Source organism: Vipera berus (assembly GCF_964194415.1).
Source record: "Vipera berus genome assembly, chromosome: 1".
Lineage (NCBI taxonomy): Eukaryota > Metazoa > Chordata > Lepidosauria > Squamata > Viperidae > Vipera > Vipera berus.
The window spans coordinates 126,408,639-126,428,641 of NC_138202.1; the positions used below are offsets into that span (position 1 = coordinate 126,408,639).

General features: G+C 43.4%; 1 protein-coding gene across 1 annotated transcript in view; it reads right to left on the reverse strand.

Annotated features, from left to right (window-relative positions):
- The window catches only part of GYPC (glycophorin C (Gerbich blood group)), a 68,614-nt gene extending 52,512 nt beyond the window's left edge, over window positions 1-16,102 (reverse strand). The window contains exon 1 of the mRNA XM_081335476.1: window positions 15,889-16,102. Within this exon, the coding sequence (XP_081191602.1) occupies window positions 15,889-15,925 (37 nt within the window). The 5' untranslated portion in view covers window positions 15,926-16,102. The remainder of the gene's footprint in view (window positions 1-15,888) is intronic.
- Window positions 16,103-20,003: the final 3,901 nt, after the last annotated feature.

Sequence of the window (20,003 nt, forward strand, 5' to 3'; positions counted from 1 at the left end):
CTCGGCAGGTCTCCGTTCCTCCTGCCGACCTTTGGGGAGGTTTGGGCGCCTCCCCAAACCTCCCCAAACCTCGGCAAGTCTCCGTTCCTCCTGCCGACCTTTGGGGAGGTTTGGGCGCCTCCCCAAACCTCGGCAGGTCTCCGTTCCTCCGCGCAGACCTGCCGACCTTTGGGGAGGTTTGGGCGCCTCCCCAAACGTCCCCAAACCTCGGCAGGTCTCCGTTCCTGTTTGGGGAGGTTTGGGCGCCTCCCCAAACCTCCCCAAACCTCGGCAGGTCTCCGTTCCTCCGCGCAGACCTGCCGACGTTTGGGGAGGTTTGGGCGCCTCCCCAAACCTCCCCAAACCTCGGCAGGTCTCCGTTCCTGTTTGGGGAGGTTTGGGCGCCTCCCCAAACCTCCCCAAACCTCGGCAGGTCTCCGTTCCTCCGCGCAGACCTGCCGACCTTTGGGGAGGTTTGGGCGCCTCCCCAAACGTCCCCAAACCTCGGCAGGTCTCCGTTCCTGTTTGGGGAGGTTTGGGCGCCTCCCCAAACCTCCCCAAACCTCGGCAGGTCTCCGTTCCTCCGCGCAGACCTGCCGACCTTTGGGGAGGTTTGGGCGCCTCCCCAAACGTCCCCAAACCTCGGCAGGTCTCCGTTCCTGTTTGGGGAGGTTTGGGCGCCTCCCCAAACCTCCCCAAACCTCGGCAGGTCTCCGTTCCTCCGCGCAGACCTGCCGACCTTTGGGGAGGTTTGGGCGCCTCCCCAAACCTCCCCAAACCTCGGCAGGTCTCCGTTCCTGTTTGGGGAGGTTTGGGCGCCTCCCCAAACCTCCCCAAACCTCGGCAGGTCTCCGTTCCTCCGCGCAGACCTGCCGACCTTTGGGGAGGTTTGGGCGCCTCCCCAAACGTCCCCAAACCTCGGCAGGTCTCCGTTCCTGTTTGGGGAGGTTTGGGCGCCTCCCCAAACCTCCCCAAACCTCGGCAGGTCTCCGTTCCTCCGCGCAGACCTGCCGACCTTTGGGGAGGTTTGGGCGCCTCCCCAAACGTCCCCAAACCTCGGCAGGTCTCCGTTCCTGTTTGGGGAGGTTTGGGCGCCTCCCCAAACCTCCCCAAACCTCGGCAGGTCTCCGTTCCTCCGCGCAGACCTGCCGACCTTTGGGGAGGTTTGGGCGCCTCCCCAAACGTCCCCAAACCTCGGCAGGTCTCCGTTCCTGTTTGGGGAGGTTTGGGCGCCTCCCCAAACCTCCCCAAACCTCGGCAGGTCTCCGTTCCTCCGCGCAGACCTGCCGACCTTTGGGGAGGTTTGGGCGCCTCCCCAAACGTCCCCAAACCTCGGCAGGTCTCCGTTCCTGTTTGGGGAGGTTTGGGCGCCTCCCCAAACCTCCCCAAACCTCGGCAGGTCTCCGTTCCTCCGCGCAGACCTGCCGACCTTTGGGGAGGTTTGGGCGCCTCCCCAAACCTCCCCAAACCTCGGCAGGTCTCCGTTCCTGTTTGGGGAGGTTTGGGCGCCTCCCCAAACCTCCCCAAACCTCGGCAGGTCTCCGTTCCTCCGCGCAGACCTGCCGACGTTTGGGGAGGTTTGGGGAGGCGCCCAAACCTCCCCAAAGGTCGGCAGGAAGAACGGAGACCTGCCGAGGTTTGGGGAGGTTTGGGGAGGCGCCCAAACCTCCCCAAACAGGAACGGAGACCTGCCGAGGTTTGGGGACGTTTGGGGAGGCGCCCAAACCTCCCCAAAGGTCGGCAGGTCTGCGCGGAGGAACGGAGACCTGCCGAGGTTTGGGGAGGCGCCCAAACCTCCCCAAACAGGAACGGAGACCTGCCGAGGTTTGGGGAGGTTTGGGGAGGCGCCCAAACCTCCCCAAAGGTCGGCAGGTCTGCGCGGAGGAACGGAGACCTGCCGAGGTTTGGGGACGTTTGGGGAGGCGCCCAAACCTCCCCAAACAGGAACGGAGACCTGCCGAGGTTTGGGGACGTTTGGGGAGGCGCCCAAACCTCCCCAAAGGTCGGCAGGTCTGCGCGGAGGAACGGAGACCTGCCGAGGTTTGGGGAGGTTTGGGGAGGCGCCCAAACCTCCCCAAACAGGAACGGAGACCTGCCGAGGTTTGGGGACGTTTGGGGAGGCGCCCAAACCTCCCCAAAGGTCGGCAGGTCTGCGCGGAGGAACGGAGACCTGCCGAGGTTTGGGGAGGCACCCAAACCTCCCCAAAGGTCGGCAGGTCTGCGCGGAGGAACGGAGACCTGCCGAGGTTTGGGGAGGTTTGGGGAGGCGCCCAAACCTCCCCAAACAGGAACGGAGACCTGCCGAGGTTTGGGGACGTTTGGGGAGGCGCCCAAACCTCCCCAAAGGTCGGCAGGTCTGCGCGGAGGAACGGAGACCTGCCGAGGTTTGGGGAGGCGCCCAAACCTCCCCAAACAGGAACGGAGACCTGCCGAGGTTTGGGGAGGCGCCCAAACCTCCCCAAAGGTCGGCAGGAGGAACGGAGACCTGCCGAGGTTTGGGGAGGCGCCCAAACCTCCCCAAAGGTCGGCAGGAGGAACGGAGACCTGGGGAGGTTTGGGGAGGCGCCCAAACCTCCCCAAAGGTCGGCAGGAGGAACGGAGACCTGCCGAGGTTTGGGGAGGCGCCCAAACCTCCCCAAAGGTCGGCAGGAGGAACGGAGACCTGCCGAGGTTTGGGGAGGCGCCCAAACCTCCCCAAAGGTCGGCAGGAGGAACGGAGACCTGCCGAGGTTTGGGGAGGCGCCCAAACCTCCCCAAAGGTCGGCAGGAGGAACGGAGACCTGCCGACGTTTGGGGAGGTTTGGGGAGGCGCCCAAACCTCCCCAAAGGTCGGCAGGAGGAACGGAGACCTGCCGAGGTTTGGGGAGGCGCCCAAACCTCCCCAAACGTCGGCAAGTCTCCGTTCCTCCGCGCCCTGCCTGCCTGCTTCTTTCCGCTGCGGAAAGAAGCAGGCAGGCAAGGCGCGGAGTTTGGGGAGGTGCGCGCGCACCTCCCCAAACCTCCCCAAACTTCGGCAGGTCTCGGACGGCGGTGGCTTGGGAGAGGTGCGGGCGATCCCGGAAGCACCAAAGCCTCGGCCGCGCACAAGTCCTCGGTAAGTTTTTTTTGTTGACTGGAGTATAAGCCGAAGTGGAATTTTTCAGCCCAAAAAGTGGGCTGAAAAATTCGGCTTATACTCAAGTATATACGGTAGTTGTTGTTTCCCAGCCAAGAAAAATGAAAAGCAATCATCCAGGATAGTAAAGCATAAGTGACTGCACATATTTATGTGTTGTGGGACTCAGCTGAACATTCATCCCCCCCACAAGCAGGAAAAAAGAACCACCACTGGATGATGTGGAAATTGAAGACTCATGTGGTATTAGAGGAAATTATGTAATTCCTATCTCTCTCTGCTATCTGATTTTTGACACTCAGGAATCTCTACAATTACTGGCCTCAAAGCAGAATAGGAAGTAGGCTGTTTTTCAGGACAGATGGCTTTGTTTTAATTTGTACTCCACTCAGCTGCTATACCTCAGGACAGTTTCTACTACAAGCTGGTTTCTACTGCAAGTAGTTATGCTGGCTGCAGTGTAGAAGTGTTATTCATTGTCTAGTTCAGGAGTCTGCAACCTTGACAACTTTAAGACTTGTGGACTTCAGCTCCCAGAATTCCTCAGCCAGCTGGGGAATTCTGGGAGCTGAAGTCCACAAGTCTTAAAGTTGTCAAGGTTGCAGACCCCTGGTCTAGTTCCTACTCAAGAGAATGCAGAGAAAAGCTCCAGTTGAGGTGCCTGTCATCACTTACAATTCAGGAAGTGACTCCACCAAGACAATTTGAAAAAAATTAAAGAATGATAAATTCTGATGATTTTGTGAGGACAAGAGATTTTATTTTATTATGTTAGTTTAGTGTCCTACAATGGAAATGTAGGTAGTCCTCGACTTACAGCAGTTCATTTAGTGACTATTTGAAGTTACAACCCACTGAAAAAAGTGACTTATGACCATTTTTCACACTTACATCCTTTGCAGCCTCCCCATGATCGCTTGATCAAAATTCTGAAGCTTGGCAACTGGCTCATATTTATGACGGTTGCAGTGTCCTGGGATCATGTGATCATCTTTTACAACTTTCTGACAAACAAAGTCAATGGGGAAGCCAGATTCACTTAACAGCTGTGGCAGGAAAGATCATAAAATGGGACAAAACTTATCTAACTCACTTAGCAACAGAAATTTTGGGCTCAACTGTAGTTGTATGTTGAGGACCTGTAAGGGGAAAAATGTCATATCTAGCACCTGCAAAAGTAGGAGTCAGAGATCATAAATATCTACAGCAAATATGTTTGGAGAAAGCAAGTAACTTTTGCACAGATTGAGAAAAACCCAAACTAACAAACAAGGAAACCCTCACTTCAGGGTTGAATTAAGTTGAAAAGGAAAGATTTATGCCTTCCTTCCCAGTGGCAATACTTTCCTTAATTTTCTTATTGTTTACTGTACTTCTAGAACACCTTGGAAGAAAAGGAAGCAGTTTTAAAAAGTGCATACAATGTTCAAAGTGAAACTGTGAGATTTAGTGGAATAAGACCGGAGATATGGAGAGAAAGCTCCACAAATCTCAAGCTAAAGTTTGAATGTTTAATGCGTTCTACTCTATTTTTCCCTCCAGACAGATCCCAATGCTGTAGAACAGTAATGACCCTGTCTTACTATGGATGGCTTAACCACGAATTATCTTTAAAAAGAAAATGACACAACTCCAGGGACCTTTTGTGTCCCTTAAAAGCCTCAAATGCACACCCAGAAACTTCTAAATGTTGTTGCTAAGCGATACATTTTTAAAAATGAGAATTCCAAGAAATCAAGTTAAATATTTACTAAAAGGTAATCACTTTAGCTATAAGTGATGTGCAGTGCTTTGGATTTGGGTTTGAAAAGGGCTTCAAAGCATGTAGGACATGAATGTAGCATCTGGCTGCAACTTTTTAAAGTGGTAGTGTCTGCTCTTGGGATCATTTGGGAACAGCATAGGCCAGCTGTGCAATTCTGGGAAAAGAATGCAGACAAGATGTTAGACTCACACTTCTGGGTGCCTTGAGGAAACCATCTTTCCCAAATGGTTTCTGAAGCACAGCTCCATTAATTATATGTAATTTTAATTATAAGAGTGCTAAGTTGATGAACCAGATCTCTTCACTGGCTTTCAAAAATATACATTTTAAACCAAGTTTGACTTCAATATCCACGGTTTAACCCTGGCTTTTATTTTATTATCATCAGCCACTGGGAATTGTTAGCTTTTAGCAGTGTACAAGTGAAATGAATATGACTATGAATGCTATGTGAGAGGACCTTTGAAGATGCCTTGGATGCTTCAGAGTTCAGACTGTCAGTGGATAGGTCCCAGTTACAGGTAGTCCTTGACTTATGACCACAATTTGGACAAGAATTTCTGCTAAACAAGGCGATTGTTAATTGTATCCTAATTTACAACCCTTTTTGCCATGGTTGTTAACCAAATCACTGCAGTTAAGTGAATCATGTGGTCATTAGGTGAATCCAGCTTCTCCCACCGACTTTATTGGGAGCTGGGTGGGAAGGTCACAAATGGCAGTCACAAGACCTTGGAGTGCTACAACCATTATAAATATATGCTAGGTTCAAATTTTGATCATGCGATTATGGGGATGCTGTGATGGTCATAATACAAGGACCAGTTGTATGTCCTTTTGTAATATTGCTAAATGAATTCGAGGCTGAATTTGGAAGACTACCTGTACTGCAGAATAATGCCTATTTTATGGATCCTACAACTGTTGTCATTAGGCTTTTGGGCCCAATGCAACACGCTTATGAGGTAAAAGAATAACCACAGTGATCACCATGTTCATAAGGATTCTACCTATCCTGTCATAGGCAGAGACAAATGAAATAGACAGATCCCACCTCTCCAAGAAGCAGAGGGGATACAAACTAGAAGTCAGACCTTCTCAGGTTGACTTTGCCCACAAAGGTATGGTTTTTTATATGTTCATTCCACCTTTTTATGAATAACTCAAGACAGCAAGCATAGCCAATATTCCTATTTTTCATACAACTTTACCCCTTTGCTCCTGGCCTTCAGGAAATTGTTTTCTTTTTAGCCAAGCTTTTGACAGCTTTAGCATCTACTGAGGATGGAAGATGGTTGTCTGATTTTATGGTCATTTAATTTCTTTTGTTGCTAATTGTGTCTGAGTAGATTGCTTTTTGTGATTCTTCTATGCAGTATAATTCCCAATGAACTTTCATGGATCCAGCAGCACTTTTAATTATGATTATGATCTATGTATTATATCTGCTCATTTATTCCTTCATAAAAATATTATTTGCTTGCTTTTCTATAACATATTAAAAGCTTGAATAAAGCTTGGTGTAATTCCATGCTTTTCACTGTTCCATTTTAGAGTTCGAAAATCACTTTCAATTATGTTACAAAATTAAAATACACTGTTTATACTTCTGATGGTCTCTTCTTGGAGGTACTTCTTTCTCCCCAACTTCAGTTGAAAGAAGAAGGGGCAATTTCAAAGTTGCTGAAAATTGAGGGATTTGGTCTCCTGAAACCAGCCTGCAGCACATCATTCAAAGACCAAAAGTAAACCTATAAAAATTGCATATTCCTATTTCAAAATCTTACAGAATCCCAGACTCTCAAGGATGAAGGTATATCTCTGGAAAATCTTTGAAAATGTAAGTGAATTGCAGGGAAAAACCCTTTGGCATTATTTGGAAGTTAGGAGAACATTATCTGTTGGAGAACCTTCAAGCCAACTTTGTTAAAGGTGAGCCGTTGAGACTGGGGAGCCAGAAGAGTGGCTGCAGACTTTAAAACAGTTTCAAGAGCTGAACCAGTCTTGATTCCTCAGATTTTGTAGGAATAATAATAAAATATTTAAAAAATGTCCCTTAAGTCTGGAGACAGCATGGACATAACCATTTACATTTTTGCGGAACTATGAGAAGATACTTTCTCCAGATTTTTTTTAAAATATTCCAATGTAAAGCAAAGCTCTGGAATTTCCTAACAATCTTCCATTAAAGTACTAACAGTTCAAATCCTGCTTGGCCATTTCAAGGACCTTTTATTCCTAGCCAATGTTGTCATTTCTCATAACTATAGTTCAACAATTCATGTAGACCAAAATTGGTGTATATTAGTATAATAAAGCTTTGCCTTCTGAAGCATATATTATAAGTACTTTCATAAACTGGAGATAGCATGATTTAAGAAGGAGTGTGTGTGTGTGTGTGTGTGTGTGTGTTTTCTGAGGTTTTCGCGGGTGTTTGTATGTAGATCTTTGGTCATTCGGGTTTTTCCCCACGTAGAATTGGAGGTATCAGGGCAACGTTTCGATGAAATCTCATCCATCATCCACAGGCTGGTGGCTTCAGAAGAACGTTCTTCTCCCAGAAGAATGAAGCTGAAGTCACCAGCCTGAGGATGACGGATGAGATTTTGTCGAAACGTTGCCCTGATACCTCCAATTCTACATGGGAAAAAACCCGAATGACCAAAGATCTACACACAAACACAAACACACACACACACACACTCATTCTGGCATAAACTGTATAACTAGAAATAGGCAATTAATTATTCTCAGCTAAAAATTAAGAGCAGCCTCTTAATATTCTATGGTTTCCTCAGTGACTTGGACAGTCATATACACAAGTTGGAAGAACTATCTACATTTGAAGCCAGGAGAGAATAAGTCAGTTAGAAAGAAAATAAGGGTCTTGGATTTTCAATGTGTACTATCCCATACAAGAGCAGTGAACTGAATGTCATTTATGATATCAATATATATTGTACGTCTTCAACCAGGATGGGCAACTTACAGCCCTTTGAATGAATGTAACTTTGGAAAGACTGAATCGCCAAATTTCAGTTTTCTCCCATTGTGGATGAATGCTGGAGTTGAAACTAAGCCAATGCAAATTAAACAATAAAAACTAAAATCCCCAGTTCCCCCAAATAGGGGAAAAAGAAAAAAAAGAGAATTTCCCTCCCTTGCATTTTTATTATTTCTTTATACTGCTCAATAAGACATGCTCCCAACTACTTTGCATCATTAACCCAGCCCTCTTTCCAAAGGAAGTGTGTACTCTAGCAAAAACCAATAGTACTCACTCATGTTGTGATATCCCAGTAGAACTTTAGTGTGTAATATAATTTCATCTATTTCTGTTTCAAGAAAATATCTAGAGTATAAGCATCTATTAAAAGTGTATGTACTTTCAATTTCATGCGTAGAAATATTAAATAAACATTAGCAATAACAAAAAGGTTTCCCATATCAAGTTACTATGACACACTAAGCATATTTCCTATCTTTTTATCCAAAGGGGCCCCTAAAGGTGGTCAGTTTAAAATAATATAAATAAAAATTAATTAAAACGTAACTAAAAACAAAGTTAAATAATACATAAAAAATAAAAGATACTTAAAACATTTTTAGGGCTCAAGGGATGGAGGACAAGGAATGAGTCTCTCTCTAAGTAAGCTTAACATGAAAAAGAAATGGAAAATGATGTTTATGGTAGAAAGCCACTTTTCAGCAGTAATGGCATTTTTTTTATAAAAGTTTTCAGCAGAATTTGTCATTTTAATTTGGAGAGATCCCTGTGGCGAAACATATGTTGCAGAACAAATTATATGAGAGGCTGCCCTACTTTAGAGATTTTGCAAAGTCAATTGGCTTATCTGGATGTCCATGTACCTTCATTCAGCAAACAAGCAGTCATTGTTTCAGAAATGGATTTAATGACAGTAATTATGGCAATGTCTTGGGATAGCTTATTAATATGGATTTCTCATATTGTTTCCTGCTGGTTTTATATGCCAGGTGGTTGGCACTAGAGATGATCTGAGTTGGGGGTGGAAATAAATCATTCTCCAACGCTGCTTCTGTTGCTCTTACCACCCTCACAGAGTCCTAATCTACAAGAAAGCTTTTGTTATTCCTTCACCAGATAATACTGTACATTTGCCTGAATTTTAAAAATTATACTGATGGTCATCTAAATTAGATGACGTGTTTCTGTTCTTCTTTGGGGAAAAGTCCCATTCATCAAATCATAGCCAATTGGTGTCCAACCATTCATATTTGTTCTATGTTAATCAGAATAATTGCATTCCAATTATGCAAGTGAAAATGTGTTATGTACTCTCTCTTCTTTGGCTCTATAATATCTTCAGAAAAGAGACACTTTGACTTAGGGAAATAGGTTTCTATGGAAATCTCTCTCAATGAAGCTACAAGTGCTGTGCACCAACAACCAATTTTCTTTCCCATTGTATGTTTGAAAAGTCAAAAGCTTAAAAGGCAGCTTGGTACATATCACAGATTTGAAACAGCCTCACTAGCTTGTTAAAACTCCCATTGGCAAATCATAAATGCATTTGCGTTGATCTTTATTTGATTTGCAGAGGTGAGAACTAGGACATTTCACTCAAGTTAACTATAGAAGTAGTCTTCATTTGGGACTCATTTAGTAACCATACATAGTCACAGGCCATGATGAAAAAGTAACTTTATGACCAATCTTCCCATGTACAACCACCTCAGGTCTGTAAACCAAAGAAAAACTGAAGTAAGATCATAAGTCATGATTTCACTTACCGTAGCAACCGCCTCGCTTAATAATCCAATTGCCAGACCCAACTGTGGTTGCTAAACAAGGACTACCTCTATACAGTAAGCTTGTTTAGAAAGCCTTTAGAAGACAGATTCTTCTATCTGTTAATATTTATTCAAAAAATGAATAGTTGTGGATCCTGGATCACAGTACTATCCAACATTTTATCTGGGTTGTATGACAAAATGACTTGAAATTATTTGCTGTTTTAAGGTAACCTTTTATACATATGAATGCTACGCATTCAATAACTGGCCTAATTGAAAGTCTAGCTGAGAACATTCTATCTTTTAATTTAATCACATATAGTTAAAATGAAAAATTCATGATATTTCTATATATATGGCACTGCCTAATCACAATGAAACATCTGAGTTTAATAACACTGCATGTTTTGTTTGTTATAAAACACCCACATTCATATTCCACTGTTATCAACAATGGTTTGTATTTCTCTGCTCTTTTGAGAATGAGAATATAGCACTGCAGAGGCAAGATAACAAGCTGCAGGATTTGGTCCCCACAGCCAGAAAGTTTCCAAACAACAGCACTGCATCAGCTTTCTTTCTCTTCTTTCTTTCTTTCTTTCTTTCTTTCTTTCTTTCTTTCTTTCTTTCTCTCTCTTTCTTTCTTTCTCTTTCCTTCCTTCCTTCCTTCCTTCCTTCCTTCCTTCCTTCCTTCCTTCCTTCCTTCCTTCCTTCCTTCCTATAAAAACATCCAATGAAACAGCTTGTTTTCTCCATTGGAGAAATGGTGGCAGGCAAGAAGGCAGATGTTGTTTCCACAAGATCAAGCTAATTGTTCATTTTTCAAGGAGGAAAAATAATCAGGGAGGGAGAAGATATTTCTTCCTTTCCTTCCTTTTATGAAAGGAAGCAAATGGAATCTAGACTTCTCCTGTTTATCATGAGACAGGCTGCAATTATTATTTTTCTCCCTTTGTTTTTAAATAATGGGAAGTTAGGGGGAGACAGCAGGATATCATTCAAAAAACTTCTCATAATGATTGCCTCCAACACAGTATCATCACTAAACGGTGTTCATAACATCCCTCATTTTTACCAGATGAAGGGCAGCAAGAAGTATGGTTTCCTATGTGTGCAACTCTCTACGGGCTTTTGGATAGGCCAGAGGTAAGCAACCTCGGCTCTTTTATGACTCATGGACTTCAACTCCCAGAATTCCTGAGTCAGCATAGCTGACATAGACCTATAATCCCATCCAGCAAGGCAATTCTTAATGATCTCTCATATATTTCTCAAATATGTCTGTATTGTCTTTGGCTTCAAAATGTTTTTTTTTTAAAAAGCAATTCACAACAGAACACTTGCTGATTTAAACTTTTGTTTGCATCCTGTTGCGAGGTGGGAGCTATCACACTACTAGGACCAAACTGTGAGGCAAGAGGTCCTTCCAAAGAACATAATTTTATCAGCAGTAATTTTGTATATTTGTGCTTTAAAAAAGAACTAATCAATAGCTAAACACATATTAAAACCCACTGGAACAAAATGTCTTAAAGGACTTTCTTTTGGGGACAGCCAACTTATGAAAAACATAAAAATGTAACTTGATTGCCTCCAGGTCATCATTTTTATTCGGTCTTTATTTTTTCCCTTAATGCAAGATGAGACACAAAATCTCTCATAGACATTAAAAAATGGACACAAGCAGAGAAATGTTTTTCCAATATGCTTTCCACAATAGCAGAGCATCAATTTTGTGTTAGATACAGTCCTTCAGTTATGGTGAAATTTCTGACAGTAAACCAAATGAATGTATGTGACCCTCTTTGATTATAAGGACTACAGGTAGTCCTCGACTTATGACAATTGAGCTCAGAGTTTATGTTGCTAAGTGAGATATTTGTTAAGTGAGTTTTGTCCCTTTTATGACTTTTCTTGCTACATTTGTCAAATGAATCACTGTACTTGTTAAATTAGTACCACGGCTGTTAAGTGAATCTGGCTTCCTCACTGACTTCATTTGTCAGAAGGTAGCAAAAGACAATCACATGACCCTAGGCCAGGGATTTTCAACTTTTTTACCCACTGTACCACTTTTAGGATATGGCAACATCCGAGTACCACCAGACGCCTAGCAAGGTGTTAAAAACTTGATGACCAAAAAAAAAGGAAAAACAGTGATGAAGTATAGGTAGTCCTCGACTTACAACAGTTTGCTTAGTGACTGTTCGAAGTTACAGTGGCACTGAAAAAGTGTCCCCCAAGCCACAGCTGAGCAAGACACCTGCCTCCCTGCCCGGCGGAGCTCTTCCTCCTGTCCGAGGTTTTCATTGTTGTGAGCATTTCTGTTGAGGATTGGCAGCGGGGGTGGAGTGAGGGGGGGTTGTTTGGTTTTTATTCCCCATCTGCTGGGTGGTTGCAGCAGGTTTTGGTCACTTCACATGATCCTGGGACACTGTGACCATCATAAATATGAATCAGTCAGAATGTAAATCACAAGATCCTGGGGATGCTGTAACATTCCAGCTGATCGGCGCTTCTTCTGGGCTCAGAAGCACCAGGATCAGTGCCGAGCTCCAGCTGGAGCCTGGCGCTGATCTTGGCACTTCCGCTGAGCCCTGACAGCCCTGCAGCTCCAGCCGTCTCTTGTTCAGGCTTGTGCGGTGCTGCCACCAGTTCAGCTCATTCCCCTCCCCCGCTACCACTTTTCTAGGATGGTTGCGTACCACCTGCCAGGTGCCAATGTACCACAGGTGGTATCCGTACCACTGTTTGAAAAGCCCTGCCCTAGGACACTGCAACCGTCATAAACATGAACTTGTTGTCAAGCATCTGAATGCAAATCACGTGAACACAAGGGTGCTGCAATGGTCACAAGTGTGAAAAATGGTCATAAGTCACTTTTTTCAGTGCTGTTGTAATTTTGAACCGTCACTAAATGAACTGTTGTAAGTCAAAGACTACTATCTGTATGCTGTGGTGAATGTTACCTTCTTAGTGCAAATGGACTGGATTTTAGATAATGTTGGATTAGATGACCTCCTGTGCTTTTGTGTGCTTACAGTTTTATGATGCACCTAATCATATTGATGCTGGAGTAATTATTCCAAAGACAAAGAGAAATCATGGCATCAGTACATGGCCTGGCCTGGCAAAAGCTTTTTATTTTATATATTGGAATAGATAGACAGATTTGCCTAATAATCTATGGGAGGGACCCTTTACATATTTTCTCCTATCAGTGGCACATTTTTGCATTGAAGCCAAGAGCCTGACCCTCCCAATATTCTGTATTTAGTATGACAGCAAAAGAATGTAAGTTCCACAGCAGGTGGAGAAGGCAACGTAGGAGGATTAAAGGGATGCATCTTGACACTTTAGATACTGAAGCTTATATCAGAGCTGGGGAGAAGAGAAACCAGTATTTTGAAAGGGCCCATATCTCCTAGTGAAATGAGGTTTTGGGGGGTCAAAGCAGTATCATAACTCCAAGGTTCCTCCCCCTTCTTCTTAAGAATTGTTCAAGCCATCAGAAAACCTGAAAAAGAACCTTTTTGACCTTTTGAGCCCCCAATTACGGTTATAATGTGGGTAACATGACCAGACTTAATTTTATAACTTTTTGGTGGCAGTTGTTAAGCGAGCACAGCACTTGTAAAGTAAATGTGGCTACCAATAAGTGAACCCATTTTTTGCTATGGAGCATTTTTTTGCCCATAGCACATAGCACATTTGCTATATTGCAAGTAAATACCAGTTTTTAGCAAAAATGCCATAAATTGTGGTCATGTGACCAGAGGGCACTGCCAATGGCTGAGCGTCCAAAATTTGATGGCAGGCAGTGGGGGTGGGTGGGGGAGGAAGCAGATGTTGGATCATCAAAACAGGAGTCTTAAATAACTTTTTCAGGATCCAGCAAGCACTATGTAACTGGCCTTAAGTCAAGAACTACCTGCAATTCCAATTCTCTTCTGGAGCAATTTGTTCTTTAGGAATTGGGGAAGGCAAATGGCAGTTCCCTTGCTGTAGCTGCATAACACTCCTCTGTAAGCGTCTACTGCTAGGCCTATTCTGTACTCAAAGTTCAGGAAGTCCGCATAAATTAGGAAAACTTGGTGGAGAGGAAGCAAGGCAGGTTGGCTTGGATCTCTTCAAACCTGGAGCTGACACATCTGCTTCAAGGGTAGAGAAAAGCTATGCCTGAGGGGTGATATCAGCTGATATACCCTGTCAAGCAGAGCTGCAAGCATTGAAATTCAGGTGTTAAGGGGGATGCTGCTGCCTTCTTACATTAAAACAGAGGTGTCAAACTGCTGGCCCATGGGCCAGGTGCCTCATAGCAAAACAAGCCCACCCCATTGCCGGCAATGGCAAAAAAAGTCACGCTACGTCGTGACACTTCATGTGATGTTGCCAGTTTAACACCCCTGCATTAAAAGGAAGCCTGTGTATTTCCTTTTTTCTCAATCAATCCAAACTCCTACGGAATTTATTTTGCACATAATACAATGTTTTGATAGCTACATTGACAATTATTGAAAATGTGCAATCCAATTTATTTTGGATTCCAATAAATGTGCAATCCAATTTATTTTGGATTCCAATCAGCTATAATGAAACACTGCAAAATAAGAGGAAATCCAATAGAGGTCACTGGATCATTGGTCTCTCCTAAGCACTGGTGATTCTGTAGCTCTGCTACCATGGAAGTCCCATGTAACAAAGTAAACTTCTTTCCCCCCAAACAAGTAAAATCTCTGTTTTCAGCAGAAGTGAACCAATTGCTTTCTCTCATGGGCTACATTCATTTAGAAAGATGGAGCTTAAGTGAGCAGTGGATGGCTTCAACACCAAAGTGTACAAAGTGTACATCTTGTCTCAGACACCTCTTAAATCCTCCATTTCCCGTTTCTTTTTTTTGTATCTGTATCCTTTCCTCCCCCTTTTTTTTACATCCAAGAGTTCTAGAAATGGGACAGGTTGGTGCCATTGCTTATATGCAAATAGATTTAGGAATTAATCCAAGGGTGCTTGTGTACCCATAGGATCGCAGAGTGGCAATTATTTGCACTTTACTTTAATAAGTCGAAGTGGTGCGCTTGCAAATATTTATCAGAGGAGGAAAGGCAGCAAAATATCTTACATCCTTTCCCTTGAAACTCCACGTAACAATCTGAAAACAAGTTTACGCATTTCCACTGAAGCAGGATAGGGCCTCTACGCCATCATTTGGCAATCTGATAATTTTGGATGAAGTCTAAACTTAATAAACGACATTTAGTTTATGTTAATATGTCTGCTCTCATAGACCTTCACCGTCTGTGCCCTGAACACGTGACAGGAACGAGAGATACCGACGCTCTGCACTGCGATGGACTTAGTATTTTGTTTTTTCTGTTGGTTTTAAAGTGGGAGGCAGGGCCTAATTTTGGTGTAAGGTAGTTCTGTATAAGCCACATTGCCTGGTATTATGGGTAAAAATACTAACGGTATTGAACGTTATGAAAGTAGTTCCCGACAAGTCCCCATCCTTCTCTAACTTGCAATATGATCTCGGCCTAACTTCTCAGTTCTCAGGGTCGGGTTGAGGATCAAGTGTTGGACTGGTATTTCACCCGCACATGAGTCTCCCAGGGCTAACTCGGTTCCTGCTTTAACTTTTCACCAAAGCACATAACATTCTGGAAACAGGAAACACGCCCACCCACTTTCCCCTTCAATCTGCTGTCATTCAGCGACTGTACACCAGTTCTGAGGAAGGTTTAGAAAACAAAAATGCATTGTGGCTAAATATAGACCGACAGTTTGGGGCTTGGCTCTCATGTTACCGAGAGACAGTTCCCTGTCTGTATTTGAGCCAGGTGGTAACACCTCAAAGAGGGCACAGAGAAAGAAGCAAAATGCAGTTAAACAACTGCATTTTCTCTAGCTTTGGTGAAAAAGGAAATCAACCCCCTTAATCGCTCTTCTCCGCTCCCTTTTCAATTACACTTTCAGCTACACCGTTGGGGGGAAAAAAAGCTTGATCTTTGTAAACGAGCGTTGTAGTTAGATTCCTGCCTTGTCCCAGGCACACGTGCACAAATTTCGTGGTTTTTTTTTCACACCCACCAACATTCGCAAATGCAGGCAAGAGAGGAATAAAGTTTTTAGAAAGTTTTTGGAGAGAGAAAGAGAGCAAGACAGCGATTCCCCCCCCTCCTTTTTTAAACACACAAAGCGTTAAGAGTTGTACGTTTGTCATTTTGCACAAGGAGGGGGTTTGAGTACTCACGCGGAGCAGATGCTGTTGTACTGTTATGGAAATTCATCCTGTAAGCATTCAGAAATGCTCCCCCTTTGTTTTTTTGCACTGACTGTGCTTTCCTATCCACGTCCAAAGATGAATGAAGCAAAGCTGCAGCAAAGACTGGGGAAGCAAACAGGAGAAAGCCCTGCTTGTTCAGATGCTTCCAGCATGGTTCTTGACCATTTACCACTGGAAAGGAAACAGCACATTCAGCTCGCTTGAAAAGGGGAGGGGCCTTGCTTTTTAGATAAGCACCAACTTCTTTTTTTTTACATGCAGTCTTTCTCTTCTGTCAATATCTACTGTGGGACGTTTCCACCGTTAGCAAGGGATACGAAGAAGTTTCCTTGTTCTTTTGCCTCTGCCTCAACAAGTTCTGCAGGGTTTGTAGTCTTTCTAAAACTTTTTAAAAAATTACGAGAGAAGGAGTAGAAAAACCTTAAAAAAACGGAGCACAAAATGAGAAGTCCCTTATTTTAATTTCTAGCTTGTAAAATCTTGAGATGACCTTGAATTCATTTAAAATGTTATTTACTCTCCGTAGTAAATCAATAATAATAATACACAGAATGCTTCCCCCTACAAGATTGTTTTCAAGATTTTAGACAATCCTCACTTTCAACCCATAGTATTAGGTATATATGCTGCCTTGAGTTACTTGCAGTAAGGTGGGTTAAAAATCTAATAAATTGTGTAGATAATTATCATGAACAATGACCATAAAGAAGATCAAGTCCCTCTGAAGATAGTTCTGTAAGGTTTAAAAATGTTTGTTATCATGAGTAAATTTTTGTGTTCATGTTTTTAGCAACTTATTTTGAATACATTGCTTTGCCCTGATACTGGAAACACTATCAGAGATCCTTTTGTTTTCTTCTGTTTGTTCTTGGTTCTCTATCAGTAATTCTGGTAGTTGATAATGTTGGGTCATGTCCTTCTCTTTCTCTAGCATTTAGGAAGGCATAATTTCCTGTCAGGAATATTATTGTAATTCATTTATCCATTCCATTTTTAATGCATCCTTTCTTTTCACAGTCCATGATTTCAAAAAAGTATACACAAATCTTCTCATCCATTTTATTTTTATAAATGCCTTGTGAGATTAGATAGGTCAGAGGCTGCATTACAAACACCTCCTAAAATGATAAAAGAATGTGGGCAATCTCCACATTTCTCTGGAGTTAGGATTGGGCAAGAAATAAATACATAATTTACTTTTAATAATTATACTTTAATCTCAGGAAGTCTCAGCCTTTACAGATCAAGTGAGGAGCAAAGCCCACAGAGAATTTTCATAGTCACTTTACTTATGCAAACCTAAATAGGTTTTAAAACTAACTGCAAACACCCTACAAGTTGCTTTGCAAGCCCCCTTCTTCCTGGTGTGCCAACCCATAGTTTACAAACCTCTGTGTTAGGCTGCTAGATAGTTACTGAGATGTGCTGCACAAAAGCCTAATGGGAGACTTAAGACTTCCAGTTTAAAGCAGATTTAAGGTTGCCCGCAACTGCCTTTAGCTGTCACTACATACCTACACTGCAAAGGTTGATGGGTAAGCAGAGGTTGCATCAGGCTGCAGATGGGCTGATGCTCACCCCTCCTGAATTTCAATTGTGCATTAGTGTGCTCCCTGCATGCTGATTGGTTCCAACCTCCTGCTGGGAGGCGGGTAAGGCAAGGTAAATTCAAGCGGTAAACATTAAATTCACTGTATAAAAAGAATGTCTATGCATCCATCCCTGAACACATGTTTTCCATGCAGTGCAGTGCAGTGCAGCAGATGTTAACTCTAGCCTTAAAGATGACACTCAAAACCACTGTACCAGTTCTCTTAATCATAATATAAAAGTTCAAGCCCCCACCTACAACTGATGCCTGATTGAAATATTTCAGGATGTCTAAATTACATGATGAGACAAAGTGCTTTTTCCATTTTTTGTTTCTTTTGAAATCTGCAAACTGAAAGTGGGAAAGAAGGTATAACAACACAGTGTCAAAGAAGCTACCAAATTGTTTAAGAATGTTCTTCAGAGTGCACTTTTTATGCATGTTTTGAACAAGAATAGTTTTGATGTAGCATATTGGCCTTTTTCCTCACTTTCTTACCCAGTTTCAAAGAGGACACTATAGTAAAGAGATGTAGGGATGCGGTGGCTTAGTGGGTTAAGACGCTGAGCTTGTCGATCAGAAGGTCGGCAGTTTGGCAGGTCGAATCCCGAGTGCCGCGTAACAGAGTGAGCGCCTGTTACTCGTCCCAGCTTCTGCCAACCTAGCAGTTCGAAAGCACGTAAAAATGCAAGTAGAATAGGGACCACTACGGTGGGAAGGTAACTGCGTTCCGTGCGCCTTTGGCATCTAGTCATGCCGGCCATATGACCACAGAGACGTCCTCGGACAAGCGCTGGCTCTTCAGCTTTGAAACGGAGATGAGCAACGGCCCCTAGAGTCGGAAACGACTAGCACGCATGTGCGGGGGAACCTTTACCTTTACCTTTATAGTAAAGAGATTCATACTCAATTCCTTTAGCCTAGGCTAGGGTGTGTTATCCAAACATTTCATTACTCAAAAATATTTCTGAAAACCAGAACATCAGGCAATACATTACCATAATAGAATTAGCTCACTTAACAGAATAACGGAAGGAACCCTGGAGGTCTTCTAGTCCAACCCCCTGGTCAAACAGGAGGCCTCATAGCCATTCTGCTGATTAATTGTTCTCACTGTCAGGAAATTTCTTCTTAATTCTAGGTTGGTTCTTTCCTTGGTAAGTTTCCATCCTTTACTTCTTGTCCTGCATTCAGGCACTTTGGAAACTAAGTTGATCCCTCTTCTCTGTGACAGCCCTTCAAATATTGGAAAACTGCTATCATGTCTTCTTCTCTTTATTAGACAAGACACACCCAATTCCTGCAACCATTCATTGTATGATTTAGCTTCCAGCCCCTGCAATGATCTGTGCTGCTCTTCTCTTAACCCTTTCTAGAGTCTCAGTATCTTTTTTGTATCATGGTGACCTAAACTGGTTGCAGTATTCCAAGTGTGGCTTTACCATATCATTGTGAGAATACCAACTGAGAGTCCTACCTGTACGGGTTCATTGGCTAAGGAAGAGATGGCTCTGGTGGGCCTCGGTATTGTATCTCCCCCCCCTCCCCCCCTGCACTACAATTTTCAGAAATGAGTTAAAATGATTTTATTTCATTGGGCTTTGGGCCCAAGCTGATTAGAGTTGCCATGATGTGTTTCTTCCCATGACTCCACCTTCTCCTCCACCCCATAGGAAGCTTTACTGTATTCATTGTTTTGATAGGGTTGTTGTTATTTTCTTGTTTTCCAGCCAGAATCTGGGTAAAGTGGAACAGCTTAAAAAGGCTGCAAACAAATAAATAAACGCTAATCTCACAACAATGCTTGGATGCAGTGCAGCCTGATAGCGCAAACACTCTGAGAGTGGGCATTGTTGGAAAGTAAGCACAACTCACTGCATAAATAGTGCCCAAAAAGATAACATTGAAAGAGCTTCTAGAGTCATCTAGTGCCAATTGGCATTTCCATGCAGGCTTTGCAGTGCAGAGAGCTGCTACAGCCTCCTTGGTGATAGAAGGCTGGCTGGCCTCTTGTTGAAATGATTCTAGCAAAAGGAAGACATTGACTCCTTTCACATTGCCGATACGGTAGTTCTTGTTTCTGAAATGTTTCCATAATGTTTAACCCAAATCTAGTTTCCATAATGAGGGGATCTTGGTGGTCTCTGAGTTTGGTTGTTTTCTTGCAGACATTTCATTACAAAAACTAGGTAACATTTATCAGTGCTAGTCCCAATGAAACATTTGCAAGAAAACAACCCAAGTTCAGAGAGCATCAAGCACCCCTCATTTCAACCCTGAGCTATGAATGTTCTCCTTTAATTGCCGTAACATTGGAAGAATCCATGGGCTCAGACAGTGTAGCATACCAAAGAGTATTCTGCAGGATTTTGTTGGAGAATCTTCCCAAGGGAGAGAATGAATTGCAGTCTGCATACATCAGTGTAAAAAAAAAAGTTTGAGGTCACTAGCCTAGGACATAAATGTGTCCATCTCACCCATGATTCTAAAA